At 34.8% G+C, this 23,186-nt stretch overlaps 1 protein-coding gene across 2 annotated transcripts in view; it reads right to left on the bottom strand.

Annotated features, from left to right (window-relative positions):
- Positions 1-4,625: 4,625 nt before the first annotated feature.
- Positions 4,626-23,186, bottom strand: part of SLC15A1 (solute carrier family 15 member 1) — a 66,332-nt gene continuing 47,771 nt past the window's right edge. For both annotated transcript variants that reach the window (XM_027854113.1, XM_027854114.1), the window contains exons 17-23: positions 17,234-17,377; positions 16,143-16,192; positions 13,494-13,601; positions 8,339-8,423; positions 7,566-7,712; positions 5,372-5,479; positions 4,626-5,088 (exon numbers count right to left, since the gene is read on the bottom strand). In XM_027854113.1, coding sequence (XP_027709914.1) covers positions 4,882-5,088; positions 5,372-5,479; positions 7,566-7,712; positions 8,339-8,423; positions 13,494-13,601; positions 16,143-16,192; positions 17,234-17,377 — 849 coding nt within the window. In that variant the 3' untranslated portion in view covers positions 4,626-4,881. The remainder of the gene's footprint in view (positions 5,089-5,371; positions 5,480-7,565; positions 7,713-8,338; positions 8,424-13,493; positions 13,602-16,142; positions 16,193-17,233; positions 17,378-23,186) is intronic.

The following is a 23,186-nucleotide window of genomic DNA, read 5'->3' as shown; positions in this document are numbered from 1 at the left end:
AGCCAGGATCGGAAACTGGAGCCAATATTCCTTCTACTACACCAGTGCTGTCAAACTCTAGTGGAAAGAGGCCACTAAACCATACACAAGGACTTGTGGGCCACATATTGACTTAGAAAACCAAAATTTAATAGTATCTACTTTGTATTTTATTTTGTTAAATATCTCCCCCATACATTTTAATCTGGCTCGGCAACCCTGGAGAGTTTTATGGGCCCGTGTTTTTGAAGCCTCTGTAGTACACCGTGGTGCTTCCTACAAGATGAGGTGTCAGAGGACTTTAGTGGAGGAAAAGGAAAAGGAAAAAAAAAAGCTAGCCAGTCACATAAAAATGAATGACAGGTGATGTATATAATCTGTGACATGTGGGTTTTGCTTTCTAGAGGGCTGAACTAGAAATAATGGGTAGAAGTTGCAAAGCAAACTTAGACTTGATAGAAATAAAAATATCTTAAAGAAGTAGAGCTAGCCAGTTGTGGAAAGGGTTGCCTTGGGAGCACCTCATAGGAGGTCTTCAAGAAAAGGCTGGATACACACTTCTCTGGTGCGTTTATAAATAGGATGATTTTTTTAAGGTATGAGTTGGAATAGAAGACCACTGAGATCTCTTATAACTCTGAAATGATGATTCTGTGACTAATGGGAGCTTAAGTCACATTAATAAGACTTTGGTAGTGATGGTCTCGTTTTATAACCTCCGTCAGATAAAGAACGCGGAAAAGGAATTAGATTTACTTTGGTTAGCCCTCGAGGACAAAACTAAGATTGAATGCAAGTTACAAAGATTTCAGCTCAATATAAAGAAATACTTCCCAACAATTAGAGTTATTCAAAAGTGGATTGTGGTACATTTAGTGGTAGGGAACTCCCCAGTCTGATGGTTTTTTCAAGCAAAGGTTAGATGCTGTTGTTGTTGTTGTTTCAGTCATGTCTGACATTCCACGACCCCATTTGAGGTTTTCTTGGCAAAGACACTGGAATGGTTTGCTATTTACTTCTCCAACTCATTTTACAGATGAAGAAACTGAGGCAACCAGGGTTAAGTGACTTGCCCAGGGTCACACAGCTACTAAGTATCTGACACCAGGTTTGAACTCAGGAAGATGAGTCTTCTTGACTCCTGGCCTAGCACTCTATCCACTTAATTGCCCAAGGTTGGATAACCACCCATATGTTACTTCATATACATTACTCCATGGTTAAGTGTTGAATTACATGATCTCTGCATTTCTCACCTACTCAGAAAGTGCACAGAGACTTTATGGTCTATCTTCAGAAGTGATCATTGAAGCCGAAGTAGCTGGAAATTTACCGCTTACCAAAGAAATGAACAAATCCAAGGGCAAAGACTTAGGGGATGGCTATGCTTAAGGGGCAAGAGGAGGAAGAACAAAGGAGACCAACACAGACTTTCAGAAAGATGGGGTTGGGGGTGGGGAATGAGGAGGGAAGTGTCATGGAAGACGGTAAAACAGAGAACATTAAAGAAAAGGGAGTGGTCAGTATCAAACGCTGCAGACCAGTCAAGAAGATTAAGAACTAAGATGTCATTGCATTTAGCAATTAGGTCATTGATTATGTTTGTAGCAGAGTCAGAGTGGGAAGATAGAACCATCAAGTACAAACTACTCTTTCTAGAAATGTAATAGGACAGTATTGAGGGGTAGAAAGAAAGAAGTGGTCAAGAAAAAATTGTCAGGTGACATTTATCTAAATTTCTTTTAAAATTACAAGGATGAAATACCATTTCAAGTTACTTAGTATAAATTTGTCCCACATTCCTGGAGTCAGGAAAACCTGAGTTCAAATATAACCTTGGACATTTATAAGCTATGTGACCCTGGGAAAGTCTCTGCTTCAGCAGATTGTGAAAACTAACATCAATCTTAATTAACTAGGCAAAAATAAGGTATCATTAAACACAGAGATGTCACTAAATGCCTTCAAGGTTTTTCTTTACTTTATTGAGAAAAAAATTGAAAATATTAGCTACTAATTTTTATCCCCCTTTTTCCCCCAACCCAGACTACAGTGGCTGGGCTTGTAGCACACAATACTATGGGAAACAATTTTACTATGCCAACTGCCCTTTTTTTGTAGAATGCTCCCAGTGTAAATGATCTAATTTCACTTTGGACTTAGTTTTAAGTGTACAGTTTCTAAATATTTTGTTTTTCAGTTTTCTTTCTTCCTGTGAGTAAATAATCCAATATTTAATAACACCACAATTCTGTGAAAGAAGGGAATAAATGTTCTTTCACCTAGGAGGCTTATAACTTATAAGATGGTCCATAATATTTAGAAGTGAAAGAACTTAAGAAACATCTACTCTACCTCTAATCTATTTATTCAAATAATTTTCTCAATTATCAAGCATTTTCTCCCTTAGATCTCCCCCCACCACCCCAAAGAGAGAATAGAAAGGAAGAAACATAGAGATTTAGAATAAATAATTAGCATTTATATAGTGCTTTAAGGTTTGCTAAGTTACTTAGAAATATTATATTCTTTGATCCTCACAATAATCCTGAGGAATAGGTTCTACTATTATTCCCATTTTACAGATGAGAAAACTGATTCAGACAGAGGTTGTGACTTTCCCAGGGTCACATAGCTTATAAATGTCCAAGGCTATATTTGAAATCAGGTTTTCCTGACTCCAGGTCCAATACTCTACCCATTGTTCCATCTAGCAACAAAGAAAGATAAAAAGAAATAACCCTTGTATCATATGAGCAAAGTCAAGCAAAACCACTTTCTACCTTGCCACACATCCAAAAATATGTTTCTCATAATGTATATTTGAACATCATCTTTCAGTCTTGAGGAGGACAGCATTCTTCAGTTTTCTAGAATCAAGTTTGATCAAAGTAAACAGTGTTCTCAAGTGTTTTACAATATTACAATATTGATTTTATTTTTGTTGTTGTTTGTCTTTCATTCTCGAAGAGGACCGACATCAGAGAAGTGATGCCATGACATGCTAGTGAATTGAATTTAAGCGAGGCAGGGTTGTGCCAAGTCACCAGCCTCACTTTCTCCTCTGGAGCCATCTGGGTCCAATGGCAAGATATAGAGGAAGTGGAAGCCCAGTGAAATTCAGTGACTTGCACAAGTTTGCATAGGAAGAAGCAGAGCTAAATTTTGAAGCTAGGTCTTACCATGCTGTCAGGTAATGATTTTTTATTTTATTTGCTACAGCAATTCATAACTATGCGAGAGGAGTGATGACCTGCATTGACGAAGGGATGTTACATTGATGAAATCAGATAGGGTAATGGCAAGATTCTTAAACTTGAAATCAAAAGACACCTAGGTTGGAGTTTCTGCCTCACAAATATATATGATCCTGGGCAAGTCATTTAACCCTGATCCTCAGTTTCTTTATGTGCAGAATAGGACTAGTAATATCTAAAGGGTTTATCAAGAGAAAGAAAGTAGAAACTTTGCAACCTTTAGTATGTGACTAATACAGTATTGTAAATATTGTTATCAGAAGCCTCATTCTTTCAGCCTGAATTTCTTATGGTATTCAGGATTCTGCATTTTAATTGAGGTAGAAGTGGATGAGTTTCAAGGATTAAGAATAATTCTATCCCCACTCCTTGAACAACCTCAGGACCTCAGAGGATTGACTCTCCCCCATTCTGTGAGGGATTACCATGAATTTAGTCTAACCTGGATGAGGATGAAGAGAGGAAAAACCTCAACAGTATCTAAAAAAGACTCTACCATGGACATTCCCATCCCTCATCCATTTCTCAGTTCATTGAGCTGAGAAAACACAGAAGTCTGGCTACCAGAAGATGAAATTTTTGGTTGTGAAGATCTTCTGAGGCATGTAAGGGTTCTGTTTAGGTTGGTAGAGCAAATATCCACACTAAGTATTTCAAAAGAACTGATTTTATTGATATTCTAGGTTGACTGGCTCAAGAAGTACACAGACTGAGGACAGAAATTGGGAAAATATGGAAACCTGAGTCTGTGGGACAAGAACTTCCCCTGAGAAGTAAATTTACAATGTCCAACCGTTAAAATGATAATCTGTCAAATATCCAATATCCAACAAGTAAAACTGTTCATTTCCCCCAAAGCAAAAATTCTAAACATTTATTTTTAGGAACAAAAACTTATTCAATACACCATTTATACACCCAGTACCATAACTGGCCTTCACCTGAGTGTTTGAGTTACATACACAGCTCAAAAAGAGGTGGGGGTTGGTGAAAGTGGACAGTGAAGTAATACTAACTGGTAAGTAGACACTCATATACTGAAATATTGGTTGGTTGATTCATTTTTTGCTTGAGTTTTAGTTACATTTCCTAACATCTTATCTGTTGTTACAAATGTGCTGAAGTACAGACAATATGGTATATTTTGAAAGATACTTTTTCACAATAAAAAAAGGAATACACAAAAATAATGGTTAATTCTCTTCATGGTGGAGATGAGGATAGTCTTCAACAAAATTGAGTTTGTGTTATAAAAATTAATTTCTTGCTTTCTTTTTTATTTTATTTTATTTTTTTGGTGAGGCAATTGGGGTTAAGTGACTTGCCCAAGGTCACACAGCTAGTACATGTCAAGTGTTTGGTCTGAGGCCAGATTTGAACTCAGGTCCTCCTGACTTCAGGGCTGATGCTCTATCCACTGAGCCACCTAGCTGCCCTGTGCTTTCTTTTTTAAAGCAAATCTGTCTTATAAATGCTTCCAGAGTTTGTCATTCATTACAGTTAAGAAGAGTTAGTTAGCTTGATATGGTTGCCCACCATAGGTGTTGACAAATTAAGTTCTTCCTCATCAGTCACAGTCCAATAGTGCTCTGTTTATATTACAGTAATCCTGATGTGAACTGTTCTCAACATTTGTTCTTACCATTCACATCTTCGTCTGTGAAAATGATTCAGGTTTTTCATATGGATCAGATACATCCCCAACTTTTCCAAGCTTCTTTGTTTTGTCATCATCATTATCAAACTGGGCTTCAATCTCCGTTGGATTGACGTAGGTGTAGAAATATGTCATGATGGCAAATATAATGCAAACAACCAACAGCAGTGCAGCAAAGACAATGTATTCAGCCCACTTTAAAGGTGTAGAAGTAGTTGAGAGAAAAGGGAGGGAAAAATTGTTATGATATACACACTTCAGGGAAATTCTCCTATGTCTAACAGCTACCTGCACCCATAATGTAGAAAGTACAGGGAAAACCATAGAGCCCTGGCTATGGCAACAAAGACAGCTGGGTCACTGGTACTGACAATACTGAGGACTCAAATGTGAGCTTAATAATGGAGCCAATTCTCTCTGCCCAAGTAGAGCTCAAAAGGATTGAACACAACCAGGGCTCTTTCAAACATCTACTTACCTGTTCACCGAACTGGCCTGCTCCAGCCACAATAAGAACAATGATGTTCCCAAAAGCCACTGTGAGCAGCCAGCCTGCTTGAAGTACTGACTTCATGTTGGAAGGAGCCTGTAGAAATAAGACATTAACAAAAAGATGCAAATTCAACAGTAGGAAGATTTGATTGGCTACTTGGTTGGCTCTAAAATTTTATCATCAAGTCAATCATTCTGGCTTACATATAGAAAAGAAAAAGGATCATTAACTAAGTCAAGTGTTAAAATACCCTTGCAATAGTCATTTGCCTAGTACAAGATAAGGAATTATATATGTGTGTGTATATATATATATATATATATCATATATTGTATATAAATCAAATCAAATTAATTTTTGTTAAAATTTCAAGGTTTTGAACTGTCTCCCTCCCTCCTTCCCTAACCCTGAACTAGAGAAGGCCACCATTTGACACAGATTTATAAATATATGTAAAAACCATAATATACATACTTCTATTTATCAGTTCTTTCTCTGGAGCTGGATAACATTTTCTTTCGTAGGTCATTTATAGTTGATCTGAGTATAATACTCACAATAACTTAGTTGTTCATAATTTTTTTTAACAATAATGCTGTTACTATATACAATATTCTCTTGTTTCAGCTCAAGTTTTCATTATTTCATGCAAATCTTTCCATGTTTTTCTAGAATCAACCAGCTCATCATTTCTTAGGAAAAGATTATTCTCTCTTAGCTATCTAGACACTAACTAGGTTGACATTAAATGTGATCTTAATGAGTATTTTAAAATATTGTTTCTGGGGATAATTCCTATGTGAACCAGTCTAGTTGCTACCAAACAGCTGCTGAATTAGAGTATTTATTATCACTAATGCAGTTTATACTCTGAAGAAGAGATTAAAATTATTAGATGGAAACAATCATTCTCAACATGCGTAAATCAATGATTATACTCATCTCTGGCACCAGCTTGCCTCATCAAACTTTTCCTGTGCACAAATATTTCCCTAGAAAATTGTTCATCTGAGAAAATTAATTTGATGAGGGAGAACAGTAACAATTTAGGATTGTTTAGTAGACCTTTAGACCTTCTTTAGTAGACATTTGATTAAAGTCACAATTTTAATGAATTGGATCTATTGAACTACTCCAACTGATTAACCCATATAACTGTTAATGGAGTACTTTGCTAGTTACTAGAAAGAAAGGTTGGCAAGGTGGGAAATCAAATAGCATTTGGGTTATTCTGAATTTTATTCTGAACTGATGATGTGGTTTGATGCCTCAAAAATCTTTTATGGATTCTCATTTACAGCACTGAGAAAATGAATATGACTGGAATTATACTGATAATTATTATTGACACTGATATGGCCACATACCTAAGTGCTTATAGGAAGACCCTATGGGGATCACAGGGTTTTAGAGATGGAGAAGATCTAGTTCAACACCTCAATTTTTACAGATGCTAGATAAAGTAACCTGAGGTTGCAAGAATAGGAAATGGTGGAGATCATCCCACTATACCATAGCTCTAAGGACATTTTGGAATGGATAAATATTCACCTTATGATCTAAGTCCTGAAGTCATAGGAGTATAACCATTCTTTTTTGTTTGTTTGTTTTTGGTTTGGTTTGTTGAGGCCATTGGCGTTAAGTGGCTTGCCCAGAGCCACACAGCTAGTAAGTGTTATGTGTCTGAGGCAGGAGGGTATAACCATTCTTTTTGTCAATGTTTTTATGAATTCAATACTTTTATGAAGTACTGTTTTGCTACTTTGAAATTTTTTTTTTAAGTGTTCTCAGTGAAAACATAAACTACTACACAGTTGAACTTTCCTAAGACATTAATTATAGAGAACGGCAAAGTTTTAATTGATTTAAAAAAAAAATCCATGCTTGAATATCACCCTTTGCTCTAGAACTTCAATCAATGGCTAGGATGATCATCAGGTGGGGAGATTTCCTGCTTCCCATCATTCCAATTCAGATTGGGTCAATTGCTTATATGGTTTAGTATGAATAAATATTCATGTGAACCTTAAATGAGATTAAGAACCAAAATTGTTCTAATACTGATTCAAAGAGAAATGGATTCAATGTGAATGAACTCATGATATTGCTAGATCTACAATCTAAATAACAAGGGTACAGATGTGAATGTTTTTAGGGAGAGAACAAATGAATACAGAACCTGTGAATATGAGAACTCCAAGCCAGTTATGGAGAAGACAACTTCACCACAGGTCAGAAGGAAATATTGTGGGATCTGTAGAGCCATATTGACTGTATTGGGTGGGATATCTGCAAAACTCTTAAATTCTAGGCCATCAGCATCACACTAAAGTAGTGAGGGAGGAGATAGAGAGAGAAAGAGATTAATACATTTTTTGCTTCTTAAAAAAGAACAGTAATGGCATTTTAAAGGTTAAGGGACAGCCATGAATTTTCTTTTAACCAAGATACACAATCAGCATTTCCAATGAAGTTTAAGGAAAATAACCTAATTCACATGAAGGAATTATGAAATTACATCATAATGGACCATAAAAATGTTTGCCACTAATACTTCTTTCAAAGGGTGAGAATAAAATTTGAGCAAAAGTACAGTTGGCTTAAGGCCTCTTAACAGGAAAAAAAAAATCTGTCTCAAATTCTAATAGTCCCTAACATCTCGAGAAGACAGGACTTGACTTTTTTTTTTAAATTTCAGAGTCAGATAGCTCCATTTTAAAATAAAAAATCAAGAAGATTGTTTAAATGTTCTCTGATTTTGAAGAAATTAGAATTAAAGTTAGAAAGAATGTTTAATAGGATAAATCCCAAATTAAAATAAATACTAAATTGATAATTACCTTCAAAACACTATAAATATAATAGTATTAACTATAGTGATATTGGGGTGCGGTACACACAAATAGCACAGAAATTTGTACCAAATCTACTAAAATGGGATTGGTAACTTACCTTTGTTATCACATAGGTGTATGCACTGCCAAATTCAAGTTTTGGAGACTGACCTTCGCAGCCCCCTAAAATCTGGATAGTTTTTCTTTTGAAGAGGGAAAAAAGGATTTCTCATTTAATAGCCATTTTTTTTCATAAGCAGAGGCTTTCATATAGTATTTTAAATTGAAAAACATTCAATTAATAAACATTTATTTCTTCACCACCATCACTGGTGGGGGCAGGGAACCCCTGGTAACAAACACGCATAGATAAGCAAATGAAATCCCACACTGATTGTGTCCAAAAAATGTCTTATTCTGCATCCCAAGTCTATCATCTCTTTGTCAGAAGTTGGGTAGCATGCTTCAACAATGGGCCTCCTAGTATTGTAGGTGGTCATTGCTTTGATTAGCATTGCTTTCAAAGTTGTTTTATTTATAGTGCTGTTATTATATAAATTATTATGATTAAGCTTGTTTTACTCTGCATTGGTTCATACATTCTTCCCAGATTTCTCTGCAACTGACCTTTTCATAATTTCTCATAGTAAATTACATTCAAATACCATAATGTGTTCAGCCATTCCCCAGCTGATAGGCACCCCTTTCTAGTTCTTTGTCACCACAAAAAGCTGTCATAAACATTTTGTACATATGAATTCTTTTCCTCTTTCTTTGATCTCTTTGGGATATAAGCCTTGTAGTGATATTTTGAGGTTATACTGTATGCACCATTTAGTAAGTTTTGGGTAGTATTTCCAACTTGCTTTCCTAGATGGCTGAACCAATTCACAATTCTACAAATGGTGCACTAGTATACCTATTTTTCTGCAATCTTTTAAACATCTGTCATTTTCCCTTTTTGTCATTTTTGTCAATTTGATGGGTGTGAAGTGGGACTTCAGAGTTACTTTAATTTGTATTTCTCTGATTATTAGTGATTTAAAGCATTATTGCATATGCTATTGATAACATAGATTTTTTTTTTTCCTCTGAAGACTGCCTGTTCATAATGTTTGACCATTTGTCAGTTGGGGAATGGCTCTTACTCTTATAAATTTGAATCAATTCCTTATATACTTTGGAAATGAGAGACTTATCAGAAAAACTTGCTGCAAAGATTTTTTTTCCCTTAGTTACCTGCTTCCTTTCCGATTTTAGCTGAATTGATTTTGTTTGTGTAAAAACTTTTAAATTTTATGTAATCAAAATTGTCCACTGTATCTTCTGTGATTTTCTTGAACCTTTCTTTGGTCATGAACTGTTCCCTAATCCATAGAACTGAAAGGTAATCACTTCCTTGACCTTCTAATTTATTTATAATGTTGCCCTTTATATTTAAATCATGTATTCATTGGAACTTATTTTGGTATACTACACAAGATTGCTCGTTTCTGTCATACTGCATCTCAGTTTTGCCAGAATTCTTTGTCAAAGGTTAAGATCTTACTTCAGTTTCTAGGTTTTTCAAACATTCTTCTACAGTGTTTGTTTGTTTCCACATGTTGTCTACCTAATCTGTTCCATTGATCGATGTCTCTATTTCTTATACAGTACACAGTCATTTTAATGACTGCTTTAATTTAGTGTGAGATCTGGTAACGATAGGCATCCTTCCCACTTATTTTTTTCATTATTTCCCTTCAAGTTCTTGACCTTTCATTCATCTAGATTAATTTTTTTATTTTTTTTCTAGCTCTATAAAGTAATCCTTTGGTAGTTTGATTGGTATGGCACTGAATAAATTAGTTTAGGCAGCATTGTCATTTTATTATATTGGTCTTTTCTATCCAAGAACTAGTAGTATTTCTCCAACACAGAATATGATGCCCCTCCAGGACAAGCTGATCATCCAAAATCATTACACCATTAACTCAGCTTTGAGTACACAATAACTTCCCAACTTCCTCAGCCTCCTCTCTTGTCTGCTTTCCTTTCTAGAGAGGGCAAGAATCTAGACTTCTCAGATAATCCTCCACTTTACATCTACAGCTCTGCTCGGTTTGGACTCTACAGAACATGATACTCCTGTGCTGGCTACCATCTGGTGCTCCACCTCTGTTTTCCAGCTTTCTTTGCTGAACTGTCTTCTCCCATTAAATTGTAAGCTCCTTGAGGGCAGGGACTGTCTTTTTTTTTCCTTTGTATCTCCAGCACTCAGCACAGTGCCTGGCACATAGTAGGCACTTTACAAATGTTTATTGTATGTCTCTATTTCTGTAGAGTGTTTTGTACTCAATATTCGTAATAGTTTCTGTGTTTTGGTAGGTAGATTCCCTTTTTTTTTTTTTTATAGATTCTGTAGTTGTTCTAAATTGAATTTCTCATTATAAGGATAAATACTTTCTAAGTATATAAACTTTATAAGTACACATACTTCCTGCTGGGTTTTATTGCTAATATAGAGATACTGATGATTTATGTGAATTTCTTTTATATTCCACAAGTTTGCTGACATTGTTTCAGGTAATTTTTATTTTCCTCTCTAAGGTTCACTAAATAAACCATGATGTTATCTGCAAAAAAGCAATACTTTTGTTTTCTCTTTGTCTATATTTATTTCTTCAATTTCTTTTTCTAGTCTTAATTCTATAGCTAGTATTTCTAGCATTGTATCAAACATTAGTGGTAATAATATACATTTTTGCTTTTACTCCTGATCTTCCTATAAAGACCTTTAATTCATCCTCATTACATAATGTTGGCTCTTAGTTTTCAATAAATGGTACTTTTATTTTAAAAAGGTCTATTTATTCCTAAGTCTTCTATTACAGAAATTGATGTATATTTTCAAAAGCTTTTTCTGCATCTTTTGGATATAATCATGTGTTGTTGTTGTTTTGTGTGTTCTTATTGTAACTTTAGTTTATTCTGTTGATAATTGTCCTAATATTGAACCAATCTGGCTGTAGTGTATATCTTTGTGGTATGTTATTGTAGTCTCCTTACTCATATTTTGCTTCAATGTTTAATTAAAAATTGTTCTATAGTTATAGGACACTGCTTTGTAGTTTTCTTTCTGTTTTGGTTCTCCCTGGTTTAGGTATCAAAAGCATAATTATATCATAAAAGGAGTTTGGTAGTACTCATTCTTTTCCCATTTTTTCAAACAGTTAATATAATATTGGAACTGTTCTTTGAATTTCAGTAGAATTTGCTCATAACTCCAAATGATGTCAAGCTTTTTTCTTTTTATTTTGGAAACTCATTTATGGTTTGTTCAATGTCTTTTTCTGAGAAGGGGTTATTTAAATTTCTGTTTAATAATCTGTTAATCTGGACATTTTATATTTTTGTAAATTATCATTCATTTCATTTAAGTCATCTTTTTGTTTTGTAGTGAACAAAATACTTCATAATAAATTCCTTGTTTCTTCATTTGTTGTGAATGTTCCTTTTTTGATAATGGTAATTTGGTTTCCTTTTTTAAAAAAAATCAAAATAGCTAAAGGCTTAACTTTTTCTTTTTTTATTAACTCATTAGGTTGGTTGGTTTTTGTTCTTTTTTTTTTGCTTTGATTTTCTGAATTTCTATTTTGTGTGTTTAATTGGATTTTTAAATTTCTTGGCTTGCACACCCAATTCATTGATCTTTTTTTCTTTCTTTTGTTCATAAACATGTTTAGAAATATAAATTTTTCCTGAAGAATTGCTTTGACTGTATTCACAAATTTTGGTCTGTTGTCTAGTTGGGGTCATTGTCATTGATGAAATTAACTGTTGTTTCTGTAATTTGTTCTTTGACCTGCCAATTCTTTAAGAAAAAGTTATTTAATTTCTAATTTTTAATTATTTCTTCAATGGCCCTTTATTAAATGTAATTTTTATTACATTGTGATCAGCAAAATATATATCTTTAATATTTATGCTTTTGTGCACTTGAGTTTTTTATGCCCTAGTACACAATCAGTTTACAAAAAGTAAAGGTACCATGTACAGTTGAGATAAGTGTATACTTTTGTCTAATTGAATAATCATCAGATGTCTATCATAAATAGACAGTTTCTATAATCCTATTAAGTAATTAACTACTTATTTATATTTTCATTAGATTAACTAACCGCTCTAAAATAGGTATACTCAGATTCCCCATTATTAAGCTTCATTGTCTATTTCTCCTTGCATCTTATTTAACTTTTCCTTTAAGTATTTATGTACTATACTTTTTGGTACATATATTTTAAATACTGATATTATTCAATTTTCTATTACATTTTTAGTATAATGTAATCTCCCCAATTACTGCTTTTATTAAAGATATTTTTGAGGTTGCCTTATCTGAGATTATGATCACTACCTCTGCCTCTTTGACCCTAGCTGAAACAGAATAGATTCAGACCCTTTTTTAATTTTGTGTAAATCTTTGTTTCAAGTGTGTCTTTTATTAACAACTTATTGTTGGATTCTGCTTTCTAATCCATTTGCTATAATCTTCCATTTTTTGAGTATGGGTGAGTTCATTCCATTCACATCGAGAACTGTGATCATTAATTGTGCATTTTCCTCCATCCTATCTCTTATATTTTTTTTATCTTTTTGTTTCCCATTCCTTTTTACAAAGAAGAGGGAAGTGAGAGATGAATGTGCTCAGCATCAACATTATGTGCTTGATGTATTCTGCTTCTACCTCTCTGTCTCTCCCAATGTCTTTCCTCTTTCCCTGAGACTACAATCATCGGTTCTGACTCTTTCTCTTTTTCCTTAGAATCTTTCTTTGAAACCTATTCTCCTAGGTTAGAGTTCATTTTGCTTCTGATTAATTCCTTCCTGAATTTACCTTCCCTCTTGTTATCTTCTTCTCTCCGCTCTTGACTCCCTATTTTCTCCTGTTTCCCTGTTGACTGGAGTATATTTCTGGACCCAATTCTTTGCATGTGTGTGAGTAAGTGAATGTGGATGTATTCTACCTGCCTTTGACTAGTTCAGATGAAAATAAAGTTCAAGTGTTGTCTGATCCCCTAATCTCTTCATACTTATTTGTATAATCTTCTAACTGCACATCTTGGTTGTGGGAATCTGATGCTCTAGTTCTTTGCTGGAATAGTCGTAGGGTGGAGGTGTACTGTACCGCTACCTTCTATTTCACCATCTTTACTGGTCTTTGCCTTGACTCTATTGTTTTCAAAGAAAATAAATCTTAAAATCCCCACTTGAAATTTTTTCAATGTACTTACTTGCCCGAAGTAAAAAACTCATAATCACTGGCATTGTAACTGGTAATATTCTCATACAATTTTCCATCCATGTTGACAGCGATGGTTTGATCCAAGGCATTGACAAATCTGAAAGATTTGACAATGATTTAGGTGCTTTTAAAATACAACAAAGTACAAAATCTTGAGCATTTAACATGTCATCACTAGTTTTCTAACTGAGCCTCCATATTTTACTATTTTTCCTAAGATCTACTCTTTGATGGAATTTCTGTTCAAAATATTTCTCTACAGCACTTAGAAAAGAATAGCTCCAGGGGCAGCTGGGTGGTTTCCCTGGAGTCAGGAGGATCTGAGTTCAAATCCAGACTCAGACACTTATTAGCTGTGTGATCCTGGGCAAGTCACTTAACCCCAATTGCCTTCCCCACCCCCAAATTAATTAATTTTAAAAAAGAAGAGTTCCTCTAATATTTAAACACACTTACTATAGCATTTACTCTGTAGGCTGCTTTGTTTAGTGCCAAATCTGGAAGAAATTCCTTCACTCATTTTGGCATGATGAAAATAAATCCATTAAAGCAAAAAGAAAAGTTTCAACTATGAAACAAATATTGTAAATAAGGTCCAGAATTCTAAAGGTGCTAAAGTTACCATAATAACACAGCAGAAAGAACACTGGAGTAGGGATTGAAAAACCTGGATTCTAATACTGGCTTTTCTACCCAGATACCATATGACTTTGGGCAAGAAAATTGAGGTTGAAAGTTTTGTTGTTTTTTTTTTCCCTCTAAAAAATTAGGATATACTAACAAGGAAAATAAATACTTTGAAAGTCTTAAAGCACTCTAAAAATTATCAGAATTTAAATAATTAATAAAAAGTAATTTATAGATTGTAAAACAATTCAGGTTGAAACCTAACCTCTTGTCTGAGATTCTAAGGCACTTACAGAAATGCAACATACACTTAATACACAACTATTCCAAATTCTAAAATTACCAGAATTTTATGGGCACCACTTTTAGGAGAAAGATTCAAAACAAAGAGACTGGTTCATTTCAGATATTCATTTTTTTAAAAGTACTTCTAGAACGTATGCTGGAGTCAGTCTATGTAGCTTAAATATCTACTATTTCTAGTTTCTAGCCAGATCATTAAAATTTATTTCACTGACTAAATATTAATAGCATCATATTAAGAAGAGCAATTAATTAGTTAAGAGTCAGAAGTTATAGATTCTAGTCCAAGAGCCACCATTCATTTGCCCCTGAGGTCACATAATAAGTCACAATTATTGACCCTCAGTTTATAGTTCTCTAAAAATGGAAAAACATTCCCAGCCCACCCCCACTGAAAGAGAATTAAGCAAAATACTAGAAGTGAAATTGATATATAGAAACTCAATTGTGTAACATGAGGTTATGTAATAGGGTTTGACTGGAATTTAGAATTCAGGGCGAGAAATGCTCACTCCTAACCCTGAGAAACATTTGAATTACATTGATCTTTGTATTTGTGGGTGAACTTGAATCTTGACTCCACGTTAAAGAGACTACAAATTAAAAAGAGACATGAATCTGCAAGAGGGCAGATGGACAGGAAAGACATAGATCTTCATGAGTGTAACAGCAGCAGTATAGCAGCATTAGCCCCACCTAATGGAGTAAACTGCTGAGGAGGTGATGCTTAGGGGAATGGGGATAGTAGAACAGAGCTGAGCTGTAGCAAATTCTCCAATCCCTATTAGAATAATATCTCCACGACAGGCAGAATATAATACAAGTAGCAATATGTACACAAAAGAATAGATTTTAGGGGAAAGCTCTCTTTAAGCATTTTATTGAAGTTCTTAAAAAAAAACAAACCTCTCATTTCCCACTGACTCTCCATCCAATGGGAGAACCCTCACTGATTAACAAATAAGTACAGTCAAACAAAACAAATCAACATACGTAAGACCCACTTTTCAAGGAAGACTGAAACATAGATAGAGTTTTTGAGAGGCAACAACTTGTAATGGAAACAACACTAGACCCGCATTTGAGAGATCTGGACTGAAGTTGCTGATATTTAACAGATGTGTGATCATGGTATAGTCATTTCATGCTTTTGAGCCTCAAGAAAAGTGTTCAGTGGTATAAGCTCCTTATTAAAGACTAATAAATGTGTTATAAAATAGGATCTTGATAAATCCAAGAGTATACTGATGATCTTATGCTAAGCTGAGCAAATCAACAAGTTCCAAAGTGAAATACATAGAGATCAAAGACTCTTATGTTAGGGCTGCCATAGAAAAAGATGAGAAAACACCAAACTTAAATAAGAGGCAGAACTACCTTTCACAAGATCTTCCTTAGAGATTAAGACTTAGGTTAATTTAAAGTTAGATCATACAACCTTCATTTTTTGACCTTGTCATATCATTAAATGAAGCCAATCTTTGGCCAAAAATAGTTGACATCTTTCCTGAGCTTCATAATCAAAAACCTCCTTAGAAGTGACAGATCATGGCTTTTGAAAGCTATTGCCAACACTTCCCTCCAAATTACCACAAACTGTAAATTGACTCAACAAAGTGATTGGGGGAAAATAGTAAAAACTGTAGTGAAAACGTCAAATTCTCTGGATTGCTGAAGAGAAAAATGTAGCTTTATTAAAAACAGATACCTGATTCCATTTTGTCCTTTTTCTGGCTTGCTTTTAAGGGTGTCTTTCAGCTGAGAAAGGAAAAAAAAAGTTTCTAATTGAAGGTATTTGAGTATGTATTTCTCAGAGAATAAAGGTCAGATTAAATAACAATCGTAAGCATCTTTAAAGTAGAGGAATACTTAGTTCAAGGGCTGGATGGAGTAACGTGCAAAGTAGTTAATTTCTCCAGCCTCTTTGTAGTTGAGATGTGTCAATAGAACACCTTGTATGTATCTGCATTTCCTTGCTGTTTAACAGGGCTTAGTTTTGCCAAATTCATTTCATCGGGAAAATCTAGCTTCTCAAGTACTAAGAGAAGTAAGGTGATGTTGGTTGGTTTCTAGTTCCTTGAAAAGAACACTTTCAGTGTTCAGTGTTACATAGAGTGTACAGTTATCCCTTCCACATTGCGGGGTTTAGGGGCATGGTGCCCCTGCAATTGGGTAAATCCATGTAAAATTTTTTGGCCCTCCCTTCGTACCAGAGAAGTCTGAATTATTATGGTATTAAAAGATAAAATATGTTGACATTTTACAATACTCTACATATATTTTATGCATTTCTGAGCTTGTAAACTTTTTCTGGCCTTCTTCACATGTCATCTGCAGCTTCTGCAAAACTCCCAAAAATTCCCATTTAATTTCTTACGCCCACCTATAATATATCAAAACTGCTATGGGGAAAGTCATGATGTGGAAGGGCTAAATGTAATCTCCTTCAGAATGAGAATTCTTAACTTTGTATTTGCATCTTCATTGCCTGTCATAGTATCTGGCACAACTTAAGTGCTTGATTAATCCCTAGTTCCTTTCTTCTCAAGGAAATAAGACGAGCTTATAACCCTTATAACCAAGATCAAGTATTGTCTTCTTAGCTTCACCTACCAACATACATGAGAAGAAGGTAAAATAACTTACGTTTGTGAGCAGCAAGAATGGAGACAATTCTTTAAAAAGAACAACCCACAAAAAATCTACAGAGATGATACTTAATTACAATAAAAAGCCTATGACATCAATTATAGGCCCTACCAACACAGAGATAGTACTTTTCTTTAAAGAAACACTTACCACAACAATGTTGCTGATATCCCATGCTAGAATACTGTGGCGATAGCCATTTTCAAAGTTATTTGGAACTGTGTAAAGTTGTTGCCCATAACTAATGTTTATATTTGGTGGGTTATTGGTTTCCAAAATCCATAAGCCACTGGACTGTGGAAGAGAAAAAGATGGCCATAATCATAAATTTTGTCTATTCCATCACGCCAAATTGGAAACCAGGATTCTGGAATTTAGTTGCTCGTGGAACACTCCCTATAATTCCTGAATCATCTTCATACATGTTTAAACAAACAGGCTTTTTTTTCCCTTACATTTGCATTATTTGCCCAGACCTTCCATCCAACAACCTTTGCCTTTGGCCTTTGCCTCAAGATATCTTAGTTTCCACAAGGTCCGTCAAATCTTTCTTTATTATGTTCTATGAAGGCTGAAGAACATAACCACAGAGATTACTGCTAAAGGGTAGAATATAACAATGGGTCTACTGATCCTGTCTGGGCTATATATCAAGTGGACTAGAGAGCTTCAGATAATAGCAGCTTTGGTGACCTTACCTTATTCTCACTTATTTGGGTTTTAGTTGCTTATTATTAAATTTTGTTTTATCTTTCCCAGACTCAAGATTCTTTTTGGCAAAGTAAGCAGAAGAAAAATTGTGAGTAATTTTCTTCTTATCTGTTATCTTCCTAGCCATAATAATCAAGGGTCTTATATCTCCCTTATTATCTCATGCCCAACAATTAAAAGGGGAAAAAAATCATCCTTTTCACTGTATAAAGGAGTATATTAGAATTTTTCAAAAGTCTTAGTTCAGACTGGATGTTATACATTTTGAGTTTTCTACTAAGTATAGTATAATCACTATATAATAGAAAGAACAAATCCTACATCCGGTACTTATTAGCCATATGACCAAAGGCGATCAGTTAACTCGAGCCTCAATTTCTTCATCTGTAAGATAGGGATAATACATGTTGTACCTATTTCAGAGTTATTGTGGGGATCAAATGAGATATGTAAAGTGCTTTATAAACCTTAACATGACATGTAAACATCAGCTATCATCATTGGACCCAATTTTACAGCTAGAAAGGACAAAGTCAAGTTCAACTCTCTCATTTTATAGATGAGGAACCTAAGGCCTAAAGAGGTGAAGTGATTCAATGACAGTCATGAAACCACTGTCAGAGGTAGAATTCAAGCCCAGGTCTATTTGACTACAATTACTTTTACAATTACAGTTTTGTCATACTCTCTGTCTATTTTGTTTTGTTTTGTTTTTTAGGTTTAGTGACTTGCCCAGGATCACACAGCTAGTAAGCGTCAAGTGTTTGGTCCGAGGCCGGATTTGAACTCAGGCCCTCCTGACTTCAGGGCCAGCGCTCTATCCACTGCACCGCCTAGCTGTCCCTCTCTGTCTGGTTTGAAATAGAATCATTGCCTAGTCTTGCAAAATCGGTCAGCTTTGCCAGGTGATGTACGTCATACCACTTGCAGTGAATCCCTCTATTCTTTTGGAACAACACAGCTCAAGTGTCAAAGTCTACTTATTTAGTGATAACTTTAATTAGTAACTCAAGCCAAAGATGACTTAACCCTGAAGAAGTTTCCATGATTTTAGTACTTATTACTTTGGTCATCCTGATGTCAGAGTGTGTTCCAGTAAAGAAGTTACTTTATCAAATATATGTCTAGTCATAGTTTGAAAGGTAAGAACTAATGCCAGTTTAACATGAAAGTTAAGGATAAAAAGCCTATCATAGAAAAAGCAAAATATTTTTGCCCAACAGACATCAACAAGACTAAAACATCTTAGAATCTATATAAAAGAGGGGAATTGAGTCATAGTTTGACTTAAACCCTGGACTTTAAGAGGGTGGATTTCAGAGTTCAGATATAGGATTGATAGGATGCCATGACCTAAATATTTTTAGAGAGTGAAGTTAGCTCACCAGTGATGGGAGACTTTCAGGAACTAAATCTGGTGGCCTAGTGACACCTGATTAGAATGAGAAGGAAAAGGGGAAGGGAATGTAGCTAATGAGAATGCTTAGGGTGATCAAATGTTTTAAATGTGCAATATACCGAAGCTGTGGCAAGTGAGGACAAATAGAAAAAATGGCAACCTATGTTGTATGTACCACATGGCAATATCCTGTAAAAGATATAAGGAAGAATAAAACCTAGGAGGTATTGAGCCTTATAGTAAGTGCTAAAAACAAAAACCATCTTTCTTTCCACTTACGTTAGGGATAAGAAAAAAATATCAAGAAGTTATTGGGGGGCAGCTAGGTGGTGCAGTGGATAGAGCACCAGCCCTGAAGTCAGGAGGACCTGAGTTCAAATCCAGCCTCAGACCAAACTAGCTATGTGAACCTGGGCAAGTCACTTAACCCCAATTGCCTAAAAATTAAAAAAAAAAAAAGAAGAAGTTATTGGACTGTTGCTTTTCATAGCTGGGAAAAATGGAGTTGACTGCAAAGAAAGGCAAAAGATAAATTAGGAGGTGGTAAGAGAGTTTAGCTTGCCTTAATGGGTTCAAGTCATTTCTCTAGACTAACTATATCCCCATGTACTAAAAACAATAAAAAGACAAAAATAAAAACAACCAATCTAGGCAATTATGTCTGTTCTTGGAAAAGTTGTAAAGAATGGGAAAGTGCTGAGAACTGGAGATGGATAATCAAAGCACTGTCACAATTTTTATAAAGGGAAAAGGATGGATGCTTCACTGGTTTAGCTTACCTTCAATGTGCAACAAAATTCTAGAATGAATTAGGGCTTTAACAATGTTTACTAAGAGCCAAAATGGGCTCATTAAGAATAGGTCATTTCAACTGATCTCATTTTTCCTTCAGTTATAGTTACTTGGATTGTGATAATTCTTTCATGGATAGTTTTGGAATATTGATTGACTACATGCATAAGTATTAATGAATGGTCCTACTAGGTTGACCAGTCAAGTGGCACAGGGCATTCTTTCTTTTGTCCTATTCTATTCAATATATATAGAAAGTTTTTGACTAAAAGTGTAAATAATACACTTATCAACTGCATTACTTTTTTTCCCCCGTTTGGAAGCAATCAGGGTTAAATGACTTGCCCAGGGTCACATAACTAATAAAGTGTCTGAGGTCACATTTGAACTCAGATCCTCCTGACTCCAGGACTGGTACTCTATCCACTGCACCACCTAGCTGCCCCAATAGTATGCTTATGAAATTAGTTTATGACAGCTATGAATAGCCAATACATGGCATGACAGATATGAGATCCCCAAAGTGGCAGGCTAGAATATTGGGCTCAAATTTATGTTTATTCCCTACTTAATTTTGTCTAAATACTTTTCCTCTGTTTAAAAAAGAAAAAAAACAGTACCACAATTGAACATACACAGGTCAATGGAGCTATGATTCGACAGCAGTTCATGTGCGAGAGACCTAGGGGTTTTAGTGAACTGCAAGCTTAAAGAGTCAGAACTAAGGAAGTCTCAAAATTTCATTAATATAAATATAGATAGTTGAACAAAGGAAGTGAGATCACATGGGAAGTTTAATTCTGTGTGAAATCTTAGAAGAGATGGTTAAACTCAGCCAAATGGATCTGCATTTTCATCATGGGTATTCCCCCCAATGGTGCAGATCACATTTCAACCATGCCAGCCCCCTGTACAACTTGTCTATTTCCTCTCCTAAATTTGACACAGAAGGTCTCCCAACAGGTGGAGGACCTTGCTTCCTTTTTCTTGTCCTTGCTTGGATGAGAATGGAACACAAGAGCTTGTCTATCACTTATCCCTCACTTTCACTATAATGTGGTCAAATTTTTCACAAATATGTTGCTTTAATACTATCCCTAACTCCAGTTCTTCTTCATGATTTTTTTTTCAAATTTTTAGGCAATTGGGGTTAAGTGATTTGCCCAAGGTCACACAGCTAGTAAGTGTCAAGTGTTTGTCTGAGGCTGGATTTGAACTCAAGTCCTCCTGACTCCAGGGCTGTTGCTCTAACCATTGTGCCACCTAGCTGCCCTCATGATTTCTTGTTGGTAATAAGTTCCTTCATTTTCACATTCATCATATGCTTGCTTCTCCACTACCCTCTGGGCAATATTCAGTTTCAATTTAATGGCAATTTTTGGGTTGCATGACTTTTGGCCAATCCACAAAAGAATATTTGGTATTAAAAATATTTTCAGGAAGTTTCAGGAAGAAGTTTAGGGTCACTGAAATTACAAGATAATAATTTGTAATTTCCCAAATGCAATCCAGCTTATTTTCCTCATACTACTCAATTCCAAGTATATCTCCTTTTTCATTTGCAATGTCTGCCTAAGATAGTCATATATACTCATGGATGAGCCCTACAGATTGTCCATTCAAATGCATATCATGGTCTAGATAATATGCACTCTTCATCTAATTGATTTTTCATTTTTTGATAATGAGATCAAACTTTTAAGCTTGATCTTATCCAGAAGGACCAGAAATGTTCCAGGACTTAATTCAATGTCATCTGCAATTAGGATAATCTAGAAGACTTATTATAGTTATCAAGAATCCTCTAATTTAGACTCTGGGCTCTACCTCCTCCATGACAGTGCATTTTCTCTCAGTTTACGTCTCACCTAATATCAATGATCAGAAGGTCAAACAAGGTTCAATTCTATTTGAGTACTTTGCTAGGAAATTCCTATAGCATAAAAAGAGGTTGAAGAGGGTGGTAAGGAGTCAAAAATAAGAAATTAATACAAGGAATTGAAAATGTTTAGGCTAGAGAAGAGAAGCATTTGGGGTAACAAAGGAAAGAATATGATGTCTTCAAGTATTTGAAGATTATACAAAATATGGGTTAGACTTGTTTGGCTTGGCTCCAAAAAGCAGAGCTAGAAGTTTTGCCAGAGAAAATGTTATATGGAAGCGTATTTTAGGAAAAATAACTACAGCTATCCAAAAAAGAGAGGAGCTTCCTCGGGGGACTGGTACAATCTCCCTGTCAATGGAGATGTTTCAGCAAAGGCTTAACAAGTAATTTTTAGGATTGTCGAAGCAAGATGCAGGATCTGAAGATTTCACCTAAATGACTTGTGATGTCCCTTCCAAATCTGAGAACCTATGACTAGAAATCACTTATGATTCATTGAATGATTATGAGTGATTGAATAGAGAATAATAGAAGTAACATAATGAGAATAAGATCAATATATTGAGAAACTAATCTGTATGGGGTCACACAAATCAATGGCAGAGCAGACTTGAGAATACTACCCCACCTCCCAACCATAAGCCACTAATAAGCCAGAGAGTATTTTGATTTTAGTACGTCTGTTTTAGAGCTAGTAGGGACTCTAGAGGTCCAAGTCCTCCAGCTTTATAAGGAAATTCAAGACCTAAGAAGATACATGAGTTTCCAAAGTTCACAAAAGTAATTACTGATAGAGATGGGATTAGCTCCCCAATTTCCTTACTATTAATCCTATTCAAAATAGTTTGAAATCTTAAAAGTAACTCTATTGTAATTATTCCAGGTGTCAGTTAGACAATAAAATAGGAACCAGCAAAAGTAATTCTTCCTATCAAAACAGTTTTAGGACTTCAAACCTCAAGCAAAATGACTAGTCAGAATGACTGAATAAAGCTCTAATCGGTTAAAAAACAAAAACAAGCCATGCCATTCAAAATTGTTCCATAATATGATCATCTCTATACATGCTTCAGGACTTGTGACATGTTTTTTACATATATATATAATATTTATATAAAATATTTATATATAATATATATTTTTATATATATATACACATCCATATATACATACAGACATATACGTGTATATATATATACACATATCTATATGCATACATATGTGTGCATTTATGTATATACACATACAAATATGAACATGCACACACACACACTCATGGACAAATTCTATAAATTGTCCATTCAGATATTTACCAT

This window comes from Vombatus ursinus, unplaced genomic scaffold, assembly GCF_900497805.2.
Source record: "Vombatus ursinus unplaced genomic scaffold, bare-nosed wombat genome assembly UNPS02010304.1, whole genome shotgun sequence".
NCBI lineage: Eukaryota > Metazoa > Chordata > Mammalia > Diprotodontia > Vombatidae > Vombatus > Vombatus ursinus.
This window is presented reverse-complemented; position numbering and strand designations above follow the sequence as displayed.